This window comes from Pocillopora damicornis, chromosome 4 (assembly GCF_964200805.1).
Source record: "Pocillopora damicornis chromosome 4, jaPocDami1.2, whole genome shotgun sequence".
NCBI lineage: Eukaryota > Metazoa > Cnidaria > Anthozoa > Scleractinia > Pocilloporidae > Pocillopora > Pocillopora damicornis.
In genome coordinates this window covers 5735824-5760642 of record NC_142673.1, presented here as the reverse complement: position 1 = coordinate 5760642, position 24819 = coordinate 5735824, and the positions used below count along the sequence as shown (strand labels likewise).

The following is a 24819-nucleotide window of genomic DNA, read 5'->3' as shown; positions in this document are numbered from 1 at the left end:
CAAGAATGACTGCGAAAGTGACAGAAAGAAGCATAACATGACGTTCTATTGGCATTTTTTGTGAGTGTCAGCTGACATGTGATAGGAAAAAACTGAACAGAGTAGCAGAGGTGGTTAACTGTATTTTTCATGGCGAGGCATTGAAGTCTACAGGCTTTGGTAAGTACTGGTTGTATTCAAAAGATGATACAATTTAACTTTTTTGCCACTGTCAGTTCGTTTACATAGCTTACATACATCATTTTTTTTTGGAGCGTCAGTGTTCTATCATGCTATCTTCAATGTTATGATCTATGTCTTCGATAAAAACTGAGAGTTAATGTCTATCAAATAGAAAGACAATCACAAACGGCGAGGTCGAACTAAAAAATTATAAATACCATTTGGAATATTGAAATTTTTTGCGATCGACTGAATTGCATATCACTAGCGCTGGTAAATTGATTTCTGTAGCAATATATTTGGATCCGACCTCTTCAAAGTTTTTGTCACACGTCGTACTGTGGAGCTAATCTTGCACAGGAAGGAATAGAGTATTGAGGAAGCAAAAATGAAGTTTATATATTTTTTCGTTCTCCAGAAGATAGGGGAAGATGTTTCCTCTTTAGTTCATGTATTTCGGTTTTTTATATCTAACTTATATAACTAATGATGGATTTGAGCATGCAACAATAAAACAATTTATTCTGTTTTACAGGGAACGTCAGCCTTTGGTGTTCATTTATTTTGACCGCTTGGATTTTCATTACAAGATTGATCAAAGTGCAACTGATCCTTCTGCTTTGAAAAGGTAAGCCATCTCCGCGATTTTCCACACTTTTCGTTTTCTATTGAGTGTGATTTTCATGATCAAGATACTAAGTAAGTTCCTAAATCAAGAAAACGGATGAACTTAATCGTGCCAGTTTCTCTAAGATGATCACTTCACTAAGAGATACCCTTTAAAGTGTTAATCTAGATAAGACTTCGATGAAGTAACGAGTGGGTGACAGTAGAGTTAGGATCTACATAGATCGACACTCTAAAATATACAACAATTTATAACATTCTGGGGAGGGGAGGGAGGGGAAGTGAACCTGGACCAACTTATGTAGCGGGATCCTTGAACCTAATCTCCTAAAAGTCGCATCAGTCACCCCTGCTACTCTCGCAATTTTATTTCTGCTTCGCTTTGATTATGAAACCAGCAATTTGAGAGCACTCAATGGGTATTCAAAAAAATGATACAGTTCAACTTATTTCCCACTGTTAGTGCCTTCACATAGCTTACACAAATCATTTTTGTTTAGAGTGTCAGTATTCTATCATGCTATATTCAATGTACTGATCTATGAGATGTAAACCTGACAGGTAATGTCTATCAAATAGAAAGACAATCACAAATACCGAGGTCGAATTAAAAATTTGAAATACCATTTTGGATATTGAAATTTTCTGCGAGCGACTGAATCGCATATCACCAGCGCTGGTAAAATTGATTTCTGTAGAGATATATTCTGTTCTGACCACGTCAAAGTTTTTGTCACACGTAGTACTGTCGAGCTAATCTTGAGAAGGACGGAATAGAGTATTAAGGACGGATAAATGAAATTCGTATATTTTTTCGTTCTCCAGAATGAAGATAGTGGATGATTTCCCTCTTTTTTTCATGTATTTCGGTTTTTTATAACTAACTTATATAACTAATGATGGATTTGAGCGTGCAAAAGTGAAACAATTTATTCTGTTTTACAGGGAACGTCAGCCTTTAGTGTTCATTTGTTTTGACCGCTTGAATTTTCATTACAAGATTGATCAAAGTACAAGTGAACCATCAGCCTTAGAAAGGTAAGCCATCTCCGCGTTGTTCCACTGTTCAAGACTTTTTATTTTCTAGTGGGTGTGAAATGCATGATCAAGATACTGAATAATTTACTAGATAAGGAAAACGGATGAAGTTAAGCGTGCGCGCGAGTTTCTCTAAGATGATCACTTTACTAAGAGTTACCCTTTTAAGTGTTAATCTGGATAAGACTTAGATAAAGTAACGAGTAGGTGACATTAGAGTTAGGATCTACATAGATCGACACTCTCTAAAAAATATACAACAATTGATAACATTTTGGGGAGGGGAGGGAGGGGGCATGAACCTGGACCATACTTATGAAGCGGGATCCTTGAAGCTAATCTCCTGAAAAGTCTCATCAGTCATCCCTGCTACTCTCGCATTTTTATTTCCGCTTCGCTTTGGCTATGAAACTAGCAAATTGAGAACACCACAATGCGCCATGAAAGCGATGCTGATGATAATTTGATGTATAGAAAACCTAAAAACTTGGGCCAACTTCGAGCAGGATTTTCATGTCAGAAAAATGTAAGTCGAATCATGAATAAATTTATCTACTTTTTTCCTAATTCATAAGTGGAAAATACAGAAAGACGCTGAGCAATTTACTCCGAATATTAATTGTTCCCCTTAAATTACTTGTGTTTCGGTTTTGAATTTTATAAACAATGATGCATTTGAGCATGCAAAAAGGAAAAAAATTGTACTTGTTCAGTACAAGGATCGTCAGCCCTTACGTGTTCATTGCTCTTAAACGGTTGGATTTTCATCACGAGATCGATCACAGTTCAGTTAAATGGGGGTATTTTCCAGTGTTTGGGTTTGAGGATCGACTCTTTACTGGTGAACTTTTCATTTTCTAATGAGTGTGATTTACATCATTAATAACAAAGACATTATATAATTTACTACACAAGCTAAACAGATGAAGTTATTAGTGTGAGTTTCTGCCAAGACGATTATTTTAGTAAATGTTACCCTCGAAAGTTTTCATCTTGGTGGAAGGAAAAGAAAAGTTCAGTAGGTTACTCTGAGCTTCAAGTGCTTCGGTTTAGGTATTTGTATTTCGGTTTTGTTAGTTGAACTTAGATAAACATTGATGGATATGAGCATGCAAATGAAACTTTTTACTTTGTTTTACAGGAAACGTCAGCCCCTAGTGTTCATTGCGTTTTAACGGTTGGATGTTCATCACAAGATCGATCACAGCACTATTGAAGTTTCTGTCTTTAAACGGTAGGGTATATATAAGTTATGACTGACTGAATGTTTTACAATCATAAAATGTGGGGCAGGAAATGCAACTGATTGACCCCTTGGGCCCCCCCCTCCCCTCCCCCTCCCCTTTCAACCATTTAAATTCAGTTACCCCTACTTCATTCCAGCAAAACGTTCTAACACGAATGGCGCAATCATTAAAAAAAACCAGATTTTTGTGAAATGAAGCAGGAAGTGCAATCACACTCATACTGGTTCCAGTCTCGTAAACGCTTCATTTCAATACAGGGTAGGACCTCCGTCGAGATGAGAAAACCAAGATTCCTGAAAAAGTTCGCACCCATGAACCCTTGTACAGGAACTTTCGAGTGTCATATGCCTGATCTACATTTTTTTTCCAAACTTATAGTGATCAAGGCGATATGAAAAACACGGAAGAGGAATTCACCACGTTAGCTATCAAAATAGGTGTAACTGTCGCCATTTTCCTTCTCAACAATGGTTTGGCCTTGAAAGCCATCGAGCTGTGCCAAGAAAGCTTGATTTTACTGAACAATGGTGATTTAACCGCGGACAGTCCAGTTGCCAAGTCATTTGACGAACGCATCCGCACCACAGTGAAAAGGGCGTGGCTCACTCTATGCAATTCACCAGGTATTAAAGAATACCTCAGGGAACTTTTACTTCACCCTGAAGAGGAAAAGAAATTTTATGAATCAGCAATAAATGTCATGAAAATGACCGAAAACAGACAAAAAGAAGCGGAATATTATAGAAGACTAGGAGTGCTTCTGTGTTTCTTAGGAGAATATAACAAAGGGAAAGAATATTTGGAGATAGCACTCGCTATCCAGATAAAAATTGGCGACAGACGTGGAGAGGCAACAAGCTACACAGACATTGGAATACTGTTCATGTCGCTTGGCAAATATGATAAGGCCCCCGAATACCTGGAGAAAGCTCTCGCTATCCAAATAGATATTGGCGACAGAAATGGAGAGGCAACAAGCTACACGAATCTTGGAGCACTGTTCATATCGCTTAGCAATTACGACAAGGCCCGCGAATACCTGGAGAAAGCTCTCGCTATCCAAATAGAAATTGGCGACAGAAATGGAGAGGCAACAAGCTACCAGAGCCTCGGAAGAGTGTTCCTGTCGCTTTGCAAATACGAAAAATCCCGAGAATACTTGGAGAAAGCTCTCGCTATCCAAATAGAAATTAGCGACAGAAATGGAGAGTCAACAAGCTGCGCGAACCTCGGAGCACTGTTCACATCGCTTGGCAAATTAGACAAGGCCCAAGAATACCTGGAGAAAGCTCTCGCTATTCCAATAGAAATTGGCGACAGACATGGAGAGGCAGCAATCTATGGGAACCTCGAAACAGTATTCGGGTTGCTTGGCAAATACGACAAGGCTCAGGAATACCTGGAGAAAGCTCTCGCTATCCAAATAGAAATTGGCAACAGACATGGAGAGGCAACAAGCTACCAGAGCCTCGGAACAGTGTTCATATCGCTTGGCAAATGCGACAAGGCCCAAGAATACCTGGAGAAAGCTCTCGCTATCAAAATAGAAATCGGCAACAGAAATGGAGAGGCAACAAGCTACCAGAGCCTCGGAACAGTGTTCCAGTCGCTTGGCAAATACGACAAGGCCCGAGAATACCTGGAGAAAGCTCTTGCTATCCAAATAGAAATTGGCGACAGAAATGGAGAGGCAACAAGCTACCATAGCCTTGGAACAGTGTTCCAGTCACTTGGCAAATACGACAAGGCCCGAGAATACTTGGAGAAAGCTCTTGCTATCCAAATAGAAATTGGCAACAGAAATGGAGAGGCAACAAGCTACCATAGCCTCGGAACAGTGTTCCAGTCACTTGGAAAATTCGCCAAGGCCCGAGAATACTTAGCGAAAGCTCTTGCTATCCAAATAGAAATTGGCGACAGATATGGGGAGGCAGCAAACTACTCCAACCTTGGACAACTGTTCATATCGCTTAGCAAATACGGCAAGGCCCAAGAATACTTGAAGAAAGCTCTCGCTATCCAAATAGACATTGGCGACAGAAATGGAGAGGCCACAAGCTACGTGAACCTCGGAGCACTGTTCATATCGCTTAGCAAATACGACAAGGCCCGAGAATACTTGAAGAAAGCTCTCGCTATCCAAATAGACATTGGCGACAGAAATGGAAAGGCAACAAGCTACCAGAGCCTCGGAACAGTGTTTCAGTCGCTTGGCAAATACGACAAGGCCCGAAAATACTTGGAGAAAGCTCTCGCTATCCAAATAGAAGTTGGCGACAGACATGGAGAGGCAACAAGCTACTCGAACCTCGGAGCACTGTTCGTATCGCTTAGCAAATACGACAAGGCACGAGAATACCTGGAGAAAGCTCTCGCTATCCAAATAGACATTGGCGACAGAAATGGAGAGGCCACAAGCTACGTGAACCTCGGAACAGTGTTTCGGTCGCTTGGCAAATACGACAAGGCCCGAGAATACTTGGAGAAAGCTCTCGCTATCCAAATAGAAATTGGCAACAGAAATGGAGAGGCAAAAAGCTACAATAACCTCGGAACACTGTCCATATCGCTTTACAAATACGACAAGGCCCGAGAATACTTGGAGAATGCTCTGGCTATCCAAATAGACGTTGGCGACAGAATTGGAGAGGCAGCAAGCTGCGGGAACCTCGGAACACTGTTCAAATCGCTTGGGAAATATTACAAGGCTCAAGAATACCTGGAGAAAGCTCTTGCTATCAAAATAGAAATTGGCGACAGAAATGGAGAGGCAACCAGCTACCAGAACCTCGGAACAGTGTTCCAGTCGCTTGGCAAATACGACAAGGCCCGAGAATACCTGGAGAAAGCTCTCGCTATTCAAATAGACATTGGCGACAGAAATGGAGAGGCCACAAGCTACGTGAACCTCGGAACAGTGTTTCGATTGCTTGGCAAATACGACAAGGCCCGAGAATGCTTGAAGAAAGCTCTCACTATCCAAATAGACATTGGTGACAGAAATGGAGAGGCCACAAGCTACGTGAACCTCGGAGCACTGTTCGTATCGCTTAGCAAATACGACAAGGCCCGAGAATACTTGAAGAAAGCTCTCGCTATCCAAATAGACATTGGCGACAGAAATGGAGAGGCCACAAGCTACGTGAACCTCGGAGCACTGTTCGTATCGCTTAGCAAATACGACAAGGCCCGAGAATACTTGAAGAAAGCTCTCGCTATCCAAATAGATATTGGCGACAGAAATGGAGAGGTAACAAGCTACCAGAACCTCGGAACAGTGTTTCAATCGCTTGGCAAATACGACAAGGCCCGAGAATACTTGGAGAAAGCTCTCGCTATCCAAATAGAAGTTGGCGACAGACATGGAGAGGCAACAAGCTACTCGAACCTCGGAGCACTGTTCGTATCGCTTAGCAAATACGACAAGGCCCGAGAATACCTGGAGAAAGCTCTCGCTATCCAAATAGACATTGGCGACAGAAATGGAGAGGCCACAAGCTACGTGAACCTCGGAACAGTGTTTCGGTCGCTTGGCAAATACGACAAGGCACGAGAATACTTGAAGAAAGCTCTCGCTATCCAAATAGACATTGGCGACAGAAATGGAGAGGCCACAAGCTACGTGAACCTCGGAGCATTGTTCGTAACGCTTAGCAAATACGACAAGGCCCGAGAATACTTGAAGAAAGCTCTCGCTATCCAAATAGACATTGGCGACAGATATAGAGAGGCCACAAGCTACGTGAACTTCGGAACAGTGTTTCGGTCGCTTGGCAAATACGACAAGGCCCGAGAATACTTGGAGAAAGCTCTCGCTATCCAAATAGAAATTAGCAACAGAAATGGAGAGGCAACAAGCTACAATAACCTCGGAGCACTGTTCATATCGCTTTACAAATACGATAAGGCCCGAGAATACTTGGAGAATGCTCTGGCTATCCAAATAGAAATCGGCGACAGAATTGGAGAGGCAGCAAGCTGCGGGAACCTCGGAACACTGTTCAAATCGCTTGGGAAATATTACAAGGCTCAAGAATACCTGGAGAAAGCTCTTGCTATCAAAATAGAAATTGGCGACAGAAATGGAGAGGCAACAATCTACAGGAACCTAGGAACACTGTTCAGATCGCTTGGCGAAAATGGCAAGGCTCAAGAATACCTGGAGAAAGCTCTCGCTATCAAAATAGAAATTGGCGACAGAAATGGAGAGGCAACCAGTTACGGGAACCTTGGAGCGCTGTTTAGATTGCTTGGCGAATTTGGCAAGGCCCGAGAATATCTGGAGAAAGCTCTCGCTATCCAATTAGAAAATAGAAATTGGCGACAGAAATGAAGAGGCAACAAGCTACAGAACACTTGGAACAGTGTTCCTATCGATCGGCAAATATGGCAAGGCCCATGAGTTCCTGGAGAAAGCTCTCGCTATCCAAATAGAAATTGGCGACAGAAATGAAGAGGCAATAACCTACGGGAACCTCGGAGCACTGTTCGTATCGCTTGGAAAATATGACGAGGCCCGAGAATATCTGGAGAAAGCTCTGGCTATCCAAATAGAAATTGGCGACAGAATTGGAGAGGCAGCAAGCTGCGGGAACCTCGGAACACTGTTCAAATCGCTTGGGAAATATAACAAGGCTCAAGAATACCTGGAGAAAGCTCTTGCTATCAAATAGAAATTGGCGACAGGAATGGAGAAGCAACAATCTTCAGGAACCTAGGAGAGCTGTTTAGATTGCTTGGCGAATATGGCAAGGCCCAAGAATATCTGGAGAAAGCTCTCGCTATCCAAATAGAAATTGGCGACAGAAATGAAGAGGCAACAAGCTACGGAACACTTGGAACAGTGTTCCTATCGATCGACAAATATGGCAAGGCCCATGAGTACCTGGAGAAAGCTCTCGCCATCCAAATAGAAACTGGCGACAGAAATGAAGAGGCAATAACCTACGGGAACCTCGGAGTACTGTTCGTATCGCTTGGAAAATATGACGAGGCCCGAGAATATCTGGAGAAAGCTCTGGCTATCCAAATAGACATTGGCGACAGAATTGGAGAGGCAGCAAGCTGCGGGAACCTAGGAGAGCTGTTTAGATTGCTTGGCGAATTTGGCAAGGCTCAAGAATATCTGGAGAAAGCTCTCGCTATCCAAATAGAAGTTGGCGACAGAAATGGAGAGGCAACCAGCTACGGAAAACTTGGAACACTGTTCCAATCCATCGGCAAACATGACGGGGCCCATGAGTACCTGGAGAAAGCACTTGCGATCAAAATAGAAATTGGCGACAGAGATGGAGAGGCAACAGGCTACGGGAACCTCGGAGCGCTGTTTAGATTGCTTGGCGAATATGGCAAGGCCCAAGAATATCTGGAGAAAGCTCTCGCTATCCAAATAGAAATTGGCGACAGAAATGGAGAGGCAACAAGCTACGGAACACTTGGAACAGTGTTCCTATCGATCGGCAAATATGGCAAGGCCCATGAGTACCTGGAAAAAGCTCTCGTTATCCAAACAGAAATTGGAGACAGAAATGGAGAGGCAACAAGTTGCGGGCACCTTGGAATAGTGTTCGAATTGCTCGGCAAATATGATGGGGCCCGAAAATACCTAGAGAAAGCACTTACTATGAAAATAGAAATTGGTGACAGAGAAGGAGAAGCAACAAACTACGGGAACCTCGGAAGACTGTTTCAATTGCTTGGCGAACATGACAAGGCCCGAGAATACCTAGAGAAAGCCCTACGTATTTACAGGGGAATTGGCGGAAGAAAAGGAGAGGCAGACACTTACGGAAACCTTACATCATTTTTTCTGTCCCTCGGTCAATATCGAAAGGCTGAAGATTTTCTAGAGAGAGCAGTGGCAATTTGGAGGGAAATCGGTGACAGAGGTGGACAAGCAATACATTTCGGAAACCTTGGGAGGATTTCTTGTAAGCGTGGTGAGTACGACAATGCTCTAGAATATCACAAGAAAGCCCTTGAAATTCATATGGAAAATGGTACGAAGGAAGGTGTTGTTGTCGGTTACGCACATATAGCATCGTGTTTCCAATCGTTCGGTAAATATGACATGGCCGAGGAATACCTCAAGAGAGCTCTCTCATTAAGCAGGGATGTTGGACACAGCTCGCGTGAGTTTCAATGCCTTCTTGATCTAACGGTGTTGAAGGTATCACAAAATGATCTTGAAGAAGCCTTTTCGTGTCTTTTCCAAACCATTCAAATTTTCGACACGTTGCGAGGATCTCTAAAAGAAAATGATCAGTTTAAAACATCACTTTTAGAGGAGCACGGTACCTTTCCATACAAGTTGCTCAGTAGCTTACTTTCATCCAAGGCAAAGCCACACCACGCCCTCTATGTCGAGGAGTTGAGACGGGCGAGGGGCTTGGCCGACTTGATGGGGGCTCGCTACTCTGTTGTAAAGCAGATCTCAGGCGATCCAAAATCATGGTATGGGATTCAAAACATTGTCGCAAAGGAAACTGACTGCGCATGCCTCTACATTTCTGTTGGAGAAAAGCATATGCACTATTGGATTCTCAAAGCAACAGGGGCTATCATTTTTAAAGATGAAGAAGTGAGCCTGGACAAAAATGTGGTGACCGGATTAGTCCCTAACTTGGATGAGTTTTTTACGAAAAGCTTTCGTGGCCATGGCATTTTACCCGAACAGAATTGCGAAGATCGATCTCTAGATGACACTGAATCGATGTCACTTTACCATGAAAATCACGCGCTCCTGCGCGATTGTGATGACAAAGGTATCAAGACAAATCTTCAATTGTGTCACAAGATAATCATCGCTCCTGTGGCCGCTTTACTGAAGGAGCCCGAAATAATCATTGTCCCTGATTCCTGTATGTATCAGGTACCATTTGCGGCTTTAACTGACGATGAAGGAAACTTTGTATCGGAGACATTCAGGTTACGCATCGTTCCCTCTTTGACAACTCTCAAACTTATTCAGGAAAGTCCCCCATACTATCACAGTCACACAGGTGCATTGATAGTCGGTGACCCTCAGGTTGGAGAGGTGATTTACAAGGGAAGACGCATGAATATAACAGGATTGCCATGTGCAAGAAAGGAAGCAGAGATGATTGGAAGACTTCTTGGTGTGACACCTTTGATTGGAGATCGCGCGACAAAGCAAGCTGTACTTCAAGCAATACATTCCGTGAGTCTGATCCATTTAGCTGCCCATGGTAATGCTGAAAGAGGAGAGATTGTCCTTTCCCCAGAGTGTCCCGCTGACTATGTTCCACGAGAAGGAGCCTTCCTCTTGACGATGGCAGACATTTCACGAATTAAGCTTCGAGCTAAACTGGTGGTACTAAGCTGTTGTCACAGTGCACGTGGACAGATTAAGGCCGAGGGCATTATTGGAATCGCTCGAGCATTCTTAGGATCTGGTGCTCGCTCAGTGTTAGCGGCACGGTGGGCCTTAGATGACACAGCCACAGAGAAGTTCATGACTTGTTTCTACGAGCACTTGTTCCGTGGTGAAAGCGCCAGTGAATCTCTTCACGAGGCCAGGAAATGGATGAGAAACAATGGCTTTGTAGAAGTCTCTAAGTGGGCGTCTTTTATGCTGATTGGCGACAACGTGACATTTGATTTTGAAAATTGGCCTGTGTCTATTACAACCAAATAGCCACGAGTCAAGTAAATCCGCGCTAACGGAATGTGCTGGACTGAGCAAAGCCAGAAATTGTTACTTGCCACCGTATAGAGAGGGGAAACCATCTGCGAGAGACGTCTGCGAGCTAAATTTCAAGCACTCGGCTATTGTCAAAGTAAAACATTCTTGTAAAGAGCGCGCCAGAGACAGAACAATTTATAAAGTAGAGATGATGAACATGTTAGCAGTTAACAAACACCAAGAGCATTCTTTTCTCGAAAGGGAATGACTAATTAATCAAGCCAAGCATAACTAATTGTTTTCGAAAGCGATTAATATATTAAGCAAAGCAAATTTTAAGTAATATACTTCCGATAGTGATACATCGGAAATATGCATGGAAAATATGAAATTGTTTTTTATAGGAGGCTCTGTATCATATCAAATGCGCAGAGTTTTTTTTTCAAGGTTAAGCAGTATACTCGAACTTTATTGTAATGATTCTGTCAGGAAATCATAGGTAATCTCAAGCATGATGATAAATCATTTTCTCCAGTAGGGTAAGATGTTCAAAGGTTTTCAAAATTTTTTTTTTTTGGGTTTCATTGGTTTAGTTTTTCGCGAGGAACTAAAAGTCGTCATATCTCAAGTACTTTTATATAGTGATCTTCATGCCCAATATATATATATATATATATATATATATATATATCGACTTTGGGGTAACGCTAATTTTTTTTCTTCATTAAATTAATTCCTCGAGAAATTAGCATTTTCTTATTTTTATTAACGATAAAGATTTTAGTAGCTGGTCGCACGAGCAGTCTACAATTGTCTAATTTAGGATTCTAGATTGATTATTGATGATGGCCCTCAAGTTAAAAATACCTCTTCGAATATTTAAAGGGTGGGCCACTTATCTCGTAATTTTGTGGGAAAAAAAATCAGAGATCAGGAATTAACAAGTTTAGTCCGAGCACAGTTACCAGTAATATTTTCGTACAAAAATTTCTACCGGACTTCGTTAGATTTTAGGTATTGTACCTAGTTTTGTGAAAAATTGTTACCTAAACCATTTATGTTGCTACAGTCGTTGAGATGTTCAAATCAACAGTGTTGTGAATAAAAAGCAGTTATTCTTGATCATTACGACCTACTGAATGAAGGGCAGATGCTTTTTTCTTCAACCAAATAAACACTTCGATTCTCATAGCCGGCAGTCCATCTCTGATTGTTGGATTTTGATATGTTGGACTTGCTTAAACAGAACTAGTAAAATACACCTTCAAATGATGGCTGTCTTTGCGGGCGAAAAAAGATTTGGCGAATCCTGTGTTGTGATCGGCCACCAGAGCATGCTAGTCGCCAGATCACCAACCAACCAACGTGAATCTTCATGAGGAATTAATCTAAACTGCTGCTCACTTGTTCTTATTATTTCATGGCAGGTGAAGGCACGAAGTTAGTAAGTTAAGCTGAAAGAAATGAAACATGATGTGAAGTTCTCTCATGAGAGAATTGAAAGCAGAGTGATGTGAAGTTATATAATTTATATGAGGGTCCCTAATAGGGTTCTTAAATCCCGTGATCCCAACTAAAAGTTTCTGTCAATCCCGTAATCCCGACGGTTTATACCGTCCAGTCCCGATCCCAATCATGCAATATTGTCTTAGTTTATTTTCTCCACCAGTATTGATCTATTGAAGTCTATGGTCACCGTAAGGCGTAAGTTTATCTCTTTTCACCAAAATGACCATTTAGTTCATTTTAAAAGTTTTCAAAGAAATTCTTGGAATAACGTACGCTATAGTCATGGTAACGACTTCCTTCCGTTAAAATTCGATCACGGACAAACGTATTAGCACAGACAGGTCAGTGTCAAAAAAACGAATAGCGATGTTAACAAGTGCATAAAACACAAAAGGTGACGGCAATCCCATAGAAGGACTGACTGAACACAATTCTGCCGTCGAAGCAAATACTTCTCCAGAATTGGGAACATCTTCTGAGGTGAAAATCAGCCTCTCGTTCCAAAGATGGAATGTCACCATCATCACTCGGGGCATCGTACTCAAATATTCTATCTTCCTCTTTGTCTTGTTTCCCGTTGTTTTATTGCTGCTCCTCGAAGTCAGAGCGTTCGAGGCTGACCGGTTCGCCGGGCTGAATTACTCTCTGATAGTGGTACGACGAAGGAGGTCCAGCTCTTGCCATCGTTGTTTATGCCCAGTCCCTCATCTTCTGTATGCTATGTGGTGCCATCGGTACTGGTAGCAACGGTTGACTATAACTGGTATGGCCGACAGGATCCGATGGCACATTCGGGTACAGGATACCAAGAATTTGGATTTGCAAAATAGTACACCAAATTTCCAAAGTTTCTTGGGTAATCTAACGCCGTGAAAAGTTTATCTTTGTGATGCACAACAGAGTGAATATTCTTCTTGTCTGGTGTCATTCGCCTCAGCATGTTAAGAGCGTCATATCGGTGTAATTCTGAGACTTGCTAGGGGTTTTTCAACGTCGTTAAGCATTTCAATTGACACGGCAGTCTCAGATGCCACGTTACCCTGTGGGCCATCAGGGGTTTTGGTAAATTGGCGACTTCGCTTTAGATATAATTGTCATTCCCGCGCAGTAATTGAAGAGTGTCAATTTATTTTATACATACTGCAATTTTCACTAAGAAATCTGTTGTCTCAAAACCCAGTTCACAGCTTTTTACAGCCAATCAAATCAGAGAAACGACAATTTCACGTATGGAGAAAACGTTTCGTCCAGTCACAAAGAATCTGTCAGAAGTACTAGGTTTTGTACCTTCTCCTCTTACTGCCCCGTCAGTTTACTTGAAACTTAGCTTCGTCGTTGGTTGTGAAAACATTTTGAAAGGGGCTGACAGATCTGCAGTCAAATTTATTTCATAAAAAATTAGCCTTTTGAGATGGCCGAAACCTCAAGTTTACGATTTCCTGCGTTAGAAAAGCCCGTGAATGAGTTTATTCAAGAGCAGGAAGACAAGAAAATGCTATCAAAAACGCGGAGAGACATTGCCATTTTGATGGCGTTTTTGAATTCATAATAACTGTCAAGAAAAAACGTTGGCCAACTTGGCCAGCGCTCGGCCAGCCAAGCCAAATAGATATGCTTACAAAAGTCTTTCATGATTGAAGTAAACTAAATGCGCCAAAGCCGGACACGAAAACCCCCAAAAACCAGCAGGCGGAAAAAACGAGGAGCGTGTACCCCCAACCAAGGCAGCGGTGCCACTCTTGGGGTTTTTAGGGCATCCTATGAATGACATGTTATAACAGTTACATATAATGTAGTATGCAAGTACAGCTCTAAATTTATGCAAAAGCGAAAACGAAAATGAACAACTAAACACGGCGAAGGCTAACCGTAGAATGCATTGCCCTACTAACGACCTCTACATACAAACCACGATCCCATAACTCTCCGCGCACCTCACACCCGCCCCCATTCCTCTGATACGTGCCGGCAAAATATGACTTTATGCTAATTAGGATTATCACAAATCACATTTTCTATGAAACGAAGCTACAAACGAATCAAACAAATTCTTGAATCGTCGGATGATGACGACAGCCCACCACTTCAATGAAAACCTTTATCACTAACTGGCTTTTCTTAAAATATTATTAAAGTTATCGACTTTATCTTTATCTTTTACTCTCATGCTACAGATTTGTATGGTAGAGGAGAGCCTCAAGGTACCCATGTTCTTTTAGAAGTACCGTCCCTTGATAGTTTATTGCGTTATTTTCAGAGTATATTGGTCTAAGTGATGAATTAAGTACTTTGACTTCTTATGTTAAGTTTGTTACGATTGTCAGCTTTTATAAGATATTAATATGATTCACTAAAATAATTTGAACTTTGACAAACTACTGATTCCTTACAAACAAATTTCATGAGAACCACTCTAACAACCCCATAAAATTAATAGTTCATCTGCTAATAAGCTTCGGTAGACTCTTTGTTTTCTTTCATTGATAAGAAAGATAGCAAGTTGTTTTCTTGCATGGGTTATATGTCATCAACTTCGCACTTGGGGCTGCTTATAATTAAAAGCTATCTCAGCCTGGAATCTTTTGTTAACCAAGAAAAAAAAGAAAACAGAAGAAGAAAGCCTCTTTGGCAAATGACTCACCCTGCTACAACCTCTTAACCTGCAAAACATAATTTAATAAAGTCAAAACTAAGCGAAAAAAATGGAATTAGTGTCTAGTAATATGTATTGAAATAATAGCCAATGATATATGGCACTACCTCCCCCCACCCCACCCCAGGAAAGGGTCTTTACACAACATAACAAATGCTGTTTTCAGCTCTCTGTTTACACATGTGAGAAACCTGCATCTCTAGCATACCAAGACAGAAACCACTTACAGGATAAACCGATAATTGCATGAAAAAACTTACTGAAGCAAATGCAGGCATAGGGAACAAAGTTTCTTTCCAACAGAAAGCTCGATTGATCGCAAATATGTACAAGGAAAACAGGCCTCTTAGGATAGCACAATAATCAAGTATTTGCTTGTAAATCCAGCTTAATCTGTCGCTGCATTCTGAGCGCCATTGATGCCGCCTACCAACCTGTCATCTAAGATGTTTTTGCCCGAGAACTGGTCGTTACAGTCCGAATACATCCGATTATTCACGAAGGTCGATCGTATAACGGAATAGTCCAAGTGATCGTGTTATCAAAGCCATCACGAGAAAAACCGCGAGCAACAGTTAACACGTACGTTGAGATTAATAAGTCATTTAGAAAAAAAAATAGAACTTATTATGATACCTTAAATTACCCTTGAGGTAGAGCGACCATCCAATTTGTCAGACCTAAAAATCGCCAACGAGAGATGGCGGTTGGTGGTAAATACACAAGTTAACTTAACTTAATGCCTGGAACGTGATACACTCATCCTTAAACTGGTGTTAGCAGGGTTTGCAGAGGTGTCCCGAGGAATTCACCAAAAACTGTTTACCAATACTCTTTCCGGGCTCTAGAATCGTAGGTTCCTTTCTTTGGTCCTTGATGTTAAAATTCTTTCTCGGTATCCCCAGTATCGCACAAACAGATCCACTTGTTGCAAAGCCGAGTAATAGATGACCTGGAGTACAAAGAAAAAAAAAACATCCTCATTGAGCAATTTATTCACGGGTTCAAATCCAGCCTACATATAAGCCTGGTTAAGAAGATATAGAAGACCGCCTAAAAACCGAAAAGGAAAATGTCTTTGAAGGTTTGAGTGAAATCAAGTGTGTCCAATATAAAATTCGCTTTGATTCCGAAGCAACACCGATCTTCCACATTCCACCCCCAGCAGGTCCCCAGCTGCCCTTGTAAGCTCTCTTAGCCCTCTAACTCCCAAGATCCAATCATTAATTCTCCTTACTAACTGCCATACATATCCTTGTTTCTTATGCAGGAGAATTGATTCCAAATCACGATAACACAATCTAACTGATAGTAACATCTTAGGATCGCAGGGAGGAGTTATCTGTTCATATCTTCAAAGTGCTTAAGGATATAAGAGGAATTTTCAACTTCGTAACAGACCTCGCCGCGCCTCGCCGCGCCTCGCCGCGCCTCGCCACCCTGGAGTCTCTGTGGCTCAGTGGTAGAGCATAGGAGCACGGAATCCGAAGGTCTGAGGTTCAACTCCTCGTGAAGACTCAGAATTTTTTCTTTGTCCCACACTCGTGACAAGACGAAAAAAACATCATTCTTGATATAAGAGGACTTTCAAGAAGCAGGCCCTCACCATTAGCACTGCGGGATACGCATTTCTTCGCCCGCGGGAAGATTTGAGACAGTCGAGGAAAGATTTGCCGAGATTTGTCTGGCACTTATGCTATCAGTGCTACGCCCCTTACAGACCTCTCACCGGCTCTCGTCGCTCCACGCCTCCAACATTCCCGTGGGCAAAGAATCGCACGTGCCAAAGCGCTTATATTGAGGGCCTGGAGCTGAGCTCTTTGTTAACTTGAAGTTGACGTGCGAAACCTGTCAATGAGCTTAGAAAACAGAAGAAAAACTTCCACCAAACTATTTATAGTGAATGCCTTCTTCCTCAAGCAAAACATGTTCAAGTTTTTTTTCACTGCTCTCTTGTATCAAAAGTTGAATAAGACCTAAAAGAATATGGCCAATCAGAGTTAGTGGAGTCCCTGTGCTAACTCTGATGGAAGTTATGGAATTTTTTGTTGTTTATGTCCAGAGGAGTATTATATTAAAAATAGCTTTGTTCAATGATAAGTTTTAAGAAAAGAATAAACTGGTCATCTCATTTACAGCTCTTTTAACGCGTCTTGTCTAATCAAGTGAAATTATGTGGGTTTGGTGGTTTAGTTGAAAAAAAAATTTGATGTCTGAGTTTCCACCTGCTCAGCACAAAAGGGCCACAGGCCAAAAGAAACGGTAAGCCTGGGGACAAGAATGACTGCGAAAGTGACAGAAAGAAGCATAAGATCACGTTCTATTGGCATTTTTTGTGAGTGACAGCTGACATGTGTTAGGAAAAAACTGAACGGAGTAGCTGAGGTGGTTAACTGTATTTTTTATGGCGAGGCATTGAAGTCTACAGGTTTTGGTGAGTACTGGTTGTATTCAAAAAATGATACAGTTTAACTTATTTGCCACTGTCAGTGCCTTTACGTAGCTTACATACATCATTTTTTGTTTGGAGCGTCAGTGTTCTATCATACTATATTCAATGTTATGATCTATGTCTTCGATAAAAACTGAGAGTTAATGTCTATCAAATAGAAAGACAATCACAAATAGCGAGGTCGAACTAAAAAATTATAAATACCATTTGGAATATTGAAATTTTTTGCGATCGACTGAATCGCATATCACCAGCGCTGGTAAATTGATTTCTGTAGCAATATATTTGGATCCAACCTCTTCAAAGTTTTTGTCACACGTCGTACTGTCGAGCTAATCTTGCACAGGAAGGAATAGAGTATTAAGGAAGCAAAAATAAAATTTATATATTTTTCCGTTCTCCAGAAGATAGGGGAAGATGTTCCCTCTTTTGTTCATGTATTTCGGTTTTTTATAACTAACTTATATAACTAATGATGGATTTGAGCATGCAAAAGTGAAACAATTTATTCTGTTTTACAGGGAACGTCAGCCTTTGGTGTTCATCTATTTTGACCCCTTGGATTTTCATTACAAGATTGATCAAAGTACAACTGATCCTTCTGCTTTCAAAAGGTGAGCCATCTCCGCGATTTTCCACGCTTTTCGACAATTGATAACATTTTGGGGAGGGGAGGGAGGGGGCATGAACCTGGACCATACTTATGAAGCGGGATCCTTGAAGCTAATCTCCTGAAAAGTCTCATCAGTCATCCCTGCTACTCTCGCATTTTTATTTCCGCCTCGCTTTGGCATTGAAACTAGCATTTTGAGAACACTACAATGCGCCATGAAAGCGATGTTGATGATAATTTGATGTCTAGAACACCTAAAAACTTGGGCCAACTTCGAACAGGATTTTCATGTCAGAAAAATGGAAGTCGAATCATGAATAAATTCATCTACTTTTTTCCTAATTCATAAGTGGAAAATACAGAAAGACGCTGAGCAATTTACCCCGAATATTAATTGTTCCCCTTAAATTACTTGTGTTTCGGTTTTGAATTTTATAAACAATGATGCATTTGAACATGCAAAAAGGAAAAAATTGTACTTGTTCAGTACAAGGATCGTCAGCCCTTACGTGTTCATTGCTCTTAAACGGTTGGATTTTCATCACGAGATCGATCACAGTTCAGTTAAATGGGGTATTTTCCAGCGTTTGGGTTTGAGGATCGACTCTTTACTGGTGAACTTTTCATTTTCTAATGAGTGTGATTTGCATCATTAATAACAAAGACACTATATAATTTACTATATAAACTAAACAGATGAAGTTATTAGTGTGAGTTTCTGCCAAGACGATTATTTTAGTAAATGTTACCCTCGAAAGTTTTCATCTTGGTGGAAGGAAAAGAAAAGTTCAGCAGGTTACTCTGAGCTTCAAGTTCTTCGGTTTAGGTATTTGTATTTCGGTTTTGTTAGTTGAACTTAGATAAACATTGATGGATATGAGCATGCAAATGAAACAATTTACTTTGTTTTACAGGAAACGTCAGCCCCTAGTGTTCATTGCGTTTTGACGGTTGGATGTTCATCACAAGATCGATCACAGCACAATTGAAGTTTCTGTCTTTAAACGGTAGGGTATATATAAGTTATGACTGACTGAATGTTTTAAAATCATAAAATGTGGGGCAGGAAATGCAACTGATTGACCCCTTGGGCCCCACAGCAGGAAGTGCAATTACACTCATACTGATTCCAGTCCCGTAAACGCTTCATTTCAATACAGGGTAGGACCTCCGTCGGGATGAGAAATCCAAGATTCCTGAAAAACTTCGCACCCATGAACCCTTGTACAGGAACTTTCGAGTGTCATATACTTGAGCTACATTTTTTTTTCCAAACCTACAGTGATCAAGGCCATATGAAAAACACAGAAGAGGAATTCACCACGTTAGCTATCAAAATAGGTGTAACTGTCGCCATTTTCCTTCTCAACACTGGTTTGGCCTTGAAAGCCATCGAGCTGTGCCAAGAAAGTTTGATTTTACTAAACAACGGTGATTTAAGTGCGGACAGTCCAGTTGCCAAATCATTTGACGAACGCATCCGCACCACAGTGAAAAGGGCGTGGTTCACTCTATGCAATTCACCAGGTATTGAAGAATACCTCGAGGAACTTTTACTTCACCCTGAAGAGGTAAAGAAATTTTATGAATTAGCAATAAATGTCATGAAAATTACCAAAAACAGACAAAAAGAAGCAACAAGCTACGCGAACATGGGAGTACTGTTCAGGTCGCTTGGCAAATATGACAAGGCCCGAGAATACCTGGAGAAAGCTCTCGCTATTCAAATAGAAATTGGCGACAGACATGGAGAGGCAAGAGTCTATGGGAGCCTCGGAACAGTGTTCCGGTCGCTTGGCAAATACGACAAGGCCCGAGAGTACCTGGAGAAAGCTCTCGCTATCCGAATAGAAATTGGCGACAGAAATGGAGAGGCAAGAGTCTACGGGAACCTCGGACCACTGTTCATATCGCTTGGCAAATACGACAAGGCCCGAGAATACTTGGAGAAAGCTCTCGCTATCAAAATAGAAACTGGCGACAGACATGGAGAGGCAACAAACTACACGAACCTCGGACCACTGTTCATATCGCTTGGCAAAAACGACAAGGCCCGAGAATACTTGGAGAAAGCTCTCGCTATCCAAATAGAAATTGGCGACAGACATGGAGAGGCAAGAGTCTATGGGAACCTCGGAACAGTGTTCCGGTCGCTTGGCAAATACGACAAGGCCCGAGAGTACCTGGAGAAAGTTCTCGCTATCAGAATAGAAATTGGCGACAGAAATGGAGAGGCAAGAGTCTACGGGAACCTCGGACCACTGCTCATATCGCTTGGCAAATACGACAAGGCCCGAGAATACTTGGAGAAAGCTCTCGCTATCAATATAGAAACTGGCGACAGACATGGAGAGGCAACAAGCTACACGATCCTTGGACCACTGTTCATATCGCTTGGCAAAAACGACAAGGCCCGAGAATACTTGGAGAAAGCTCTCGCTATCCAAATAGAAATTGGCGACAGACAAGGAGAGGCAAGAGTCTATGGGAGCCTCGGAACACAGTTCCGGTTGCTTGGCAAATACGACAAGGCCCGAGAGTACCTGGAGAAAGCTCTCGCTATCCGAATAGAAATTGGCGACAGAAATGGAGAGGCAAGAGTCTACGGGAACCTCGGACCACTGTTCATATCGCTTGGCAAATACGACAAGGCCCAAGAATACCTGGAGAAAGCTCTACCTATCCAAATAGAAATTGGCGACAGACATGAAGAGGCAAGAGTCTATAGGAGCCTCGGAACAGTGTTCCGGTCGCTTGGCAAATACGACAAGGCCCGAGAATACTTGGAGAAAGCTCTCGCTATCCAAATAGAAATTGGCGACAGAAATGGAGAGGCAAGAGTCTATGGGAGCCTCGGAACAGTGTTCCAGTCGCTTGGCAAATACGACAAGGCCCGAGAGTACCTGGAGAAAGCTCTCGCTATCCAAATAGAAATTGGCGACAGAAATGGAGAGGCAACAGTCTATGTGGGCCTCGGAACAGTGTTCAAGTCGCTTGGCAAATACGACAAGGCCCGAGAATACTTGGAGAAAGCTCTCGCTATCCAAATAGAAATTGGCGACAGAAATGGAGAGGCAACAAGCTACGCGACCCTCGGATCACTATTCATGTCGCTTGGCAATTATGACAAGGCCAGAGAATACTTGGAGAAAGCTCTACGTATTTGCAGGAGAATTGGCGACAGAAAAGGAGAGGCAGACACTTTTCTAAACCTTGCATTTTTGTTTCTGTCCCTTGGTAAATATTCAAAGGCTGACGATTTTTCGGAGAGAGCGAACGCGATTTGGAGGGAAATCGGCTACAGACAAGGAAAAGCAGGATATTTCCAATGCTTAGGAATAATTTCTCATAAGCGTGGTGAGTACGACAATGCTCTAGAATATCACAAGAAAGCCCTTAAAATTGACATGGATATTGGCAGGAAAGACGGTATTGTTGTCAGTTACGCAGATATAGCATCGTGTTTCCAATCGCTCGGTAAATATGACGACGCCGAGGAGTACCTCAAGAAGGCTCTCCTACTAAGCAGGGATATTGGACACACCTTCAATGAGTTTCACTGCCTTCTTGGTCTTACGGCGTTGAAGTTATCACAATTTGATCTTCAAGAAGCCTTTTCGTTTCTTTTCCAAACTATTGAAATGTTTGACACTTTGCGAGGATCTCTTGAAGACAACGATCAGTTTAAAACATCACTTTTGGAGAAGCACGGAACCTTTCCCTACGAGTTACTCAGTCGTTTGCTTTCTTCCATGACAAAGCCACAAGACGCCCTCTATGTCGAGGAGCTGAGACGGGCGAGGGGCTTAGCCGACTTGATGGCAGCTAGGTACTCTGTTGAAGAGCAGATCTCAGGCGATCCAAAATCATGGTATGGGATTCAAAATATTGTCGCAAAGGAAACTGACTGTGCATGCCTCTACATTTCTGTTGGAGAAAAGCGTATGCGCTACTGGATTCTCAAAGCAACAGGGGCTATTCTTTTTTCAGATAAGAAAGTGAGCCTGGAAAAAAACGTGCTGACCGGATTAGTCCCTCACTTGGATGAGTTTTTTACGCAAAGCTTTCGTGGCCTTGGCATTTTACCCGAACAGGATTGCGAAGATCGATCTCTAGATGACGCCGAATCGGTGTCACTTTACCATGAAAATCACCCGCTCTTGCGCGATTGTGATGACAAAGGTATCAAGACAAATCTTCACTTGTGCTACAAGATAATCATCGCTCCTGTGGCCGCTTTACTGAAGGAGCCCGAAATTATCATCGTCCCTGATTCCTGTATGTATCAGGTACCATTTGCGGCCTTAACTGACGATGGAAGAAACTTTGTATCAGAGACATTTAGGTTACGCATCGTTCCCTCTTTGATGACTCTCAAGCATATTCAGGACAGTCCCCCATACTATCACAGTCAAACAGGTGCACTGATAGTGGGTGACCCTCGGGTTGGAGAGGTGATTTACAAGGGAAGACGCATGAATATAACACGATTGCCATGTGCAAGAAAGGAAGCAGAGATGATTGGAAGACTTCTTGGTGTGACACCTTTGATTGGAGATCGTGCGACAAAGCAGGCTGTACTTCAAGCAATACATTCAGTGAGTCTGATCCATTTAGCTGCCCATGGTGATGCTGAAAGAGGAGAGATTGTCCTTTCCCCTGAGTGTCCCGCTGACTATGTTCCACGAGAAGAAGCCTTCCTCTTGACGATGGAGGATATTTCACGAATTAAGCTTCGAGCTAAACTGGTTGTGCTTAGCTGTTGTCACAGTGCACGTGGACAGATTAAAGCCGAGGGCATTATTGGAATCGTTCGAGCGTTCTTAGGATCCGGTGCTCGCTCAGTCTTGGCGGCACGGTGGGCCTTAGATGACACAGCCACAGAGAAGTTCATGACTTGTTTCTACGAGCACTTGTTCCGCGGTGAAAGCGCCAGTGAATCTCTTCACGAGGCTAGGAAATGGATGAGAAACAATGGCTTTGTAGAAATCTCTAAGTGGGCGTCTTTTATGCTGATTGGCGACAACGTGACGTTTGATTTTGCAAATTGGCCTGTGTCTGCTACAACCAAATAGCCATGAATCAAGTCAACCCGCTGTAACGGAATGTGCTGGACTGAGCAAAGCTAGAAACTGTGAACTGCCACCATATAGAAAGAGGAAGCCATCTGCGAGAGACGCGTGCGAGCTAAATTTCAAGTACTCAGCTATTGTCAAAGTTAAACATTCCTGTAAAGAGCGCAGCAGGGACAGAACAATTCATAAAGTAGAGATGATGAACAGTTAACAGTTACTGAACTCTCAAACGGAATAGTTAAATAATCAAGCCAAGCATATTGTAACTAATGTTTTTCGAAAGCGATTAATATATCAAGCAAAGCAAATTTTAAGTAATATTCTTTCAAAAGTGATACGTCGTGTAGCCCTAGCAAATATGGAGTAATTGTTTTTCTAAGAGGCTCTCCATCATGTCAAATGCGCAGAGTTTTTTTCAAGGTTAAAAAGTATACTCGTACATAATTGTTCTGATTTTTTCAGGAAATCATATGAAATCTCAAGCGTGATGATAAAACGTTTTCTCTAATAGGGTAAGATTTTCAAAGGTTTTCAAAATTTTTTTTCGGTTTCATTTGTTTGGTTTTTTTGCGTGGAACTGTCTCAAGTATTTTTATGAAGTGATCTTCATGCCCAATATATATATCGACTTCGGGGTAACTCTAATTTTTTTGACTTCATTAAATTAATTCCTCGGGAAATTAGCATTTTCTTATTTTTACTGACGATAAAGATTTTTATAGCTGGTCACACGAGCAGTCTACAACTGTATAGTTTAGGATTCTAGATTGATATTTGATGATGGCCCTCAAGTTAAAAATACCTCTTCGAATTTAAAGGGAAGACCACATATCCCTTATTTTTGTACGAAAAAAATCGTAGATTAGGAGTTAAGAAGGTTAATCCGAGCACGGTTACTAGGAACATTTTCGTACAAAAATTTCTACCGGACTTCGTTAGACTTCAGGTATTTGTACCTATTTTTTTTTAAAAAATTTGTTGCTTAGACCATTTATTTTAATACAATCATTAAGATGATGTTAGTTATTCTTAATTATTATGACATACTGAATGAAGGGCAGTTGTTTTTTCCCTTCAACTAAATTAAATAAACACTTCGATTCTCATGGCCGGCAGTCCCTCTCTGATTGTTAGATTTTATATGATGGACTTGCTTGATCGGAACTAGTAAAATACAACTTCAAATTATGGCTGTCTTTGCGAGCGGGAAAGATTTGGCGAATCCTGTGGCTACCAGAGTATGCTAGTCGCCGGATCACCGACCAACGTGAATCTTCATGAGGAATTAATCTAAACTGCTGCTCACTTGTTCTATTTCATGGCAGGTGAAGGCAAGAAGCTTTAAAGTTAGGCTTAAAGACATAGAACAGGAAATGAAGTTCTCTCAAAAGAGAACTGAAAGCTGAGTGATGTGAAATGATATAATTTATATGGTTTCAGGCCAAGGGACCGGTCAATATTCATGCCGGGGGGGGGGGGGGGGACGGGAGGCGTTAAATGACGAGTGTTTCCGCAGCGCAAGGTTTTTTTTTAAAATGATTCTATAAATAAGTTTCACGCAAAAAAGATTCAAAATATATTTGGTAATTGCAACATTTATTATTTGTCTGAATCTGTGCCACCTCCTCTCCACCGTAAGAAGAGTGAAAAAAGCTCGTACCCTGCGTCATACGTCATGCAATCGTGACTCAGTACCACTCAAAAATAACAAAATGATTTTAAAACAGTGGATCCTTCACGAAAAATGTCCGAGCTGTGAAGTATCCTAACCGTTAGTGTAACTTGCCGTCAAGATACC

At 41.7% G+C, this 24819-nt stretch overlaps 2 protein-coding genes across 2 annotated transcripts; both read left to right on the top strand.

The window, feature by feature from the left end:
• The first annotated feature begins 3465 nt into the window (after nucleotides 1–3465).
• Nucleotides 3466–11845, top strand: LOC113677761 (uncharacterized). The gene is made up of 4 exons (XM_089202602.1): nucleotides 3466–3953; nucleotides 4515–7164; nucleotides 8011–8893; nucleotides 9113–11845. The coding sequence occupies exons 1-4, from the start codon at nucleotides 3466–3468 to the stop codon at nucleotides 10729–10731; spliced, it is 5640 nt and encodes a 1879-aa protein (XP_089058728.1). The 3' UTR covers nucleotides 10732–11845.
• Nucleotides 11846–17090: 5245 nt separating this feature from the next.
• Nucleotides 17091–24491, top strand: LOC113684010 (uncharacterized). The gene is made up of 4 exons (XM_089202601.1): nucleotides 17091–17143; nucleotides 17855–17947; nucleotides 19229–21028; nucleotides 21500–24491. Exons 1-4 carry the CDS (start codon nucleotides 17091–17093, stop codon nucleotides 23019–23021), a joined length of 3468 nt encoding a protein of 1155 aa, XP_089058727.1. The 3' UTR covers nucleotides 23022–24491.
• Nucleotides 24492–24819: the final 328 nt, after the last annotated feature.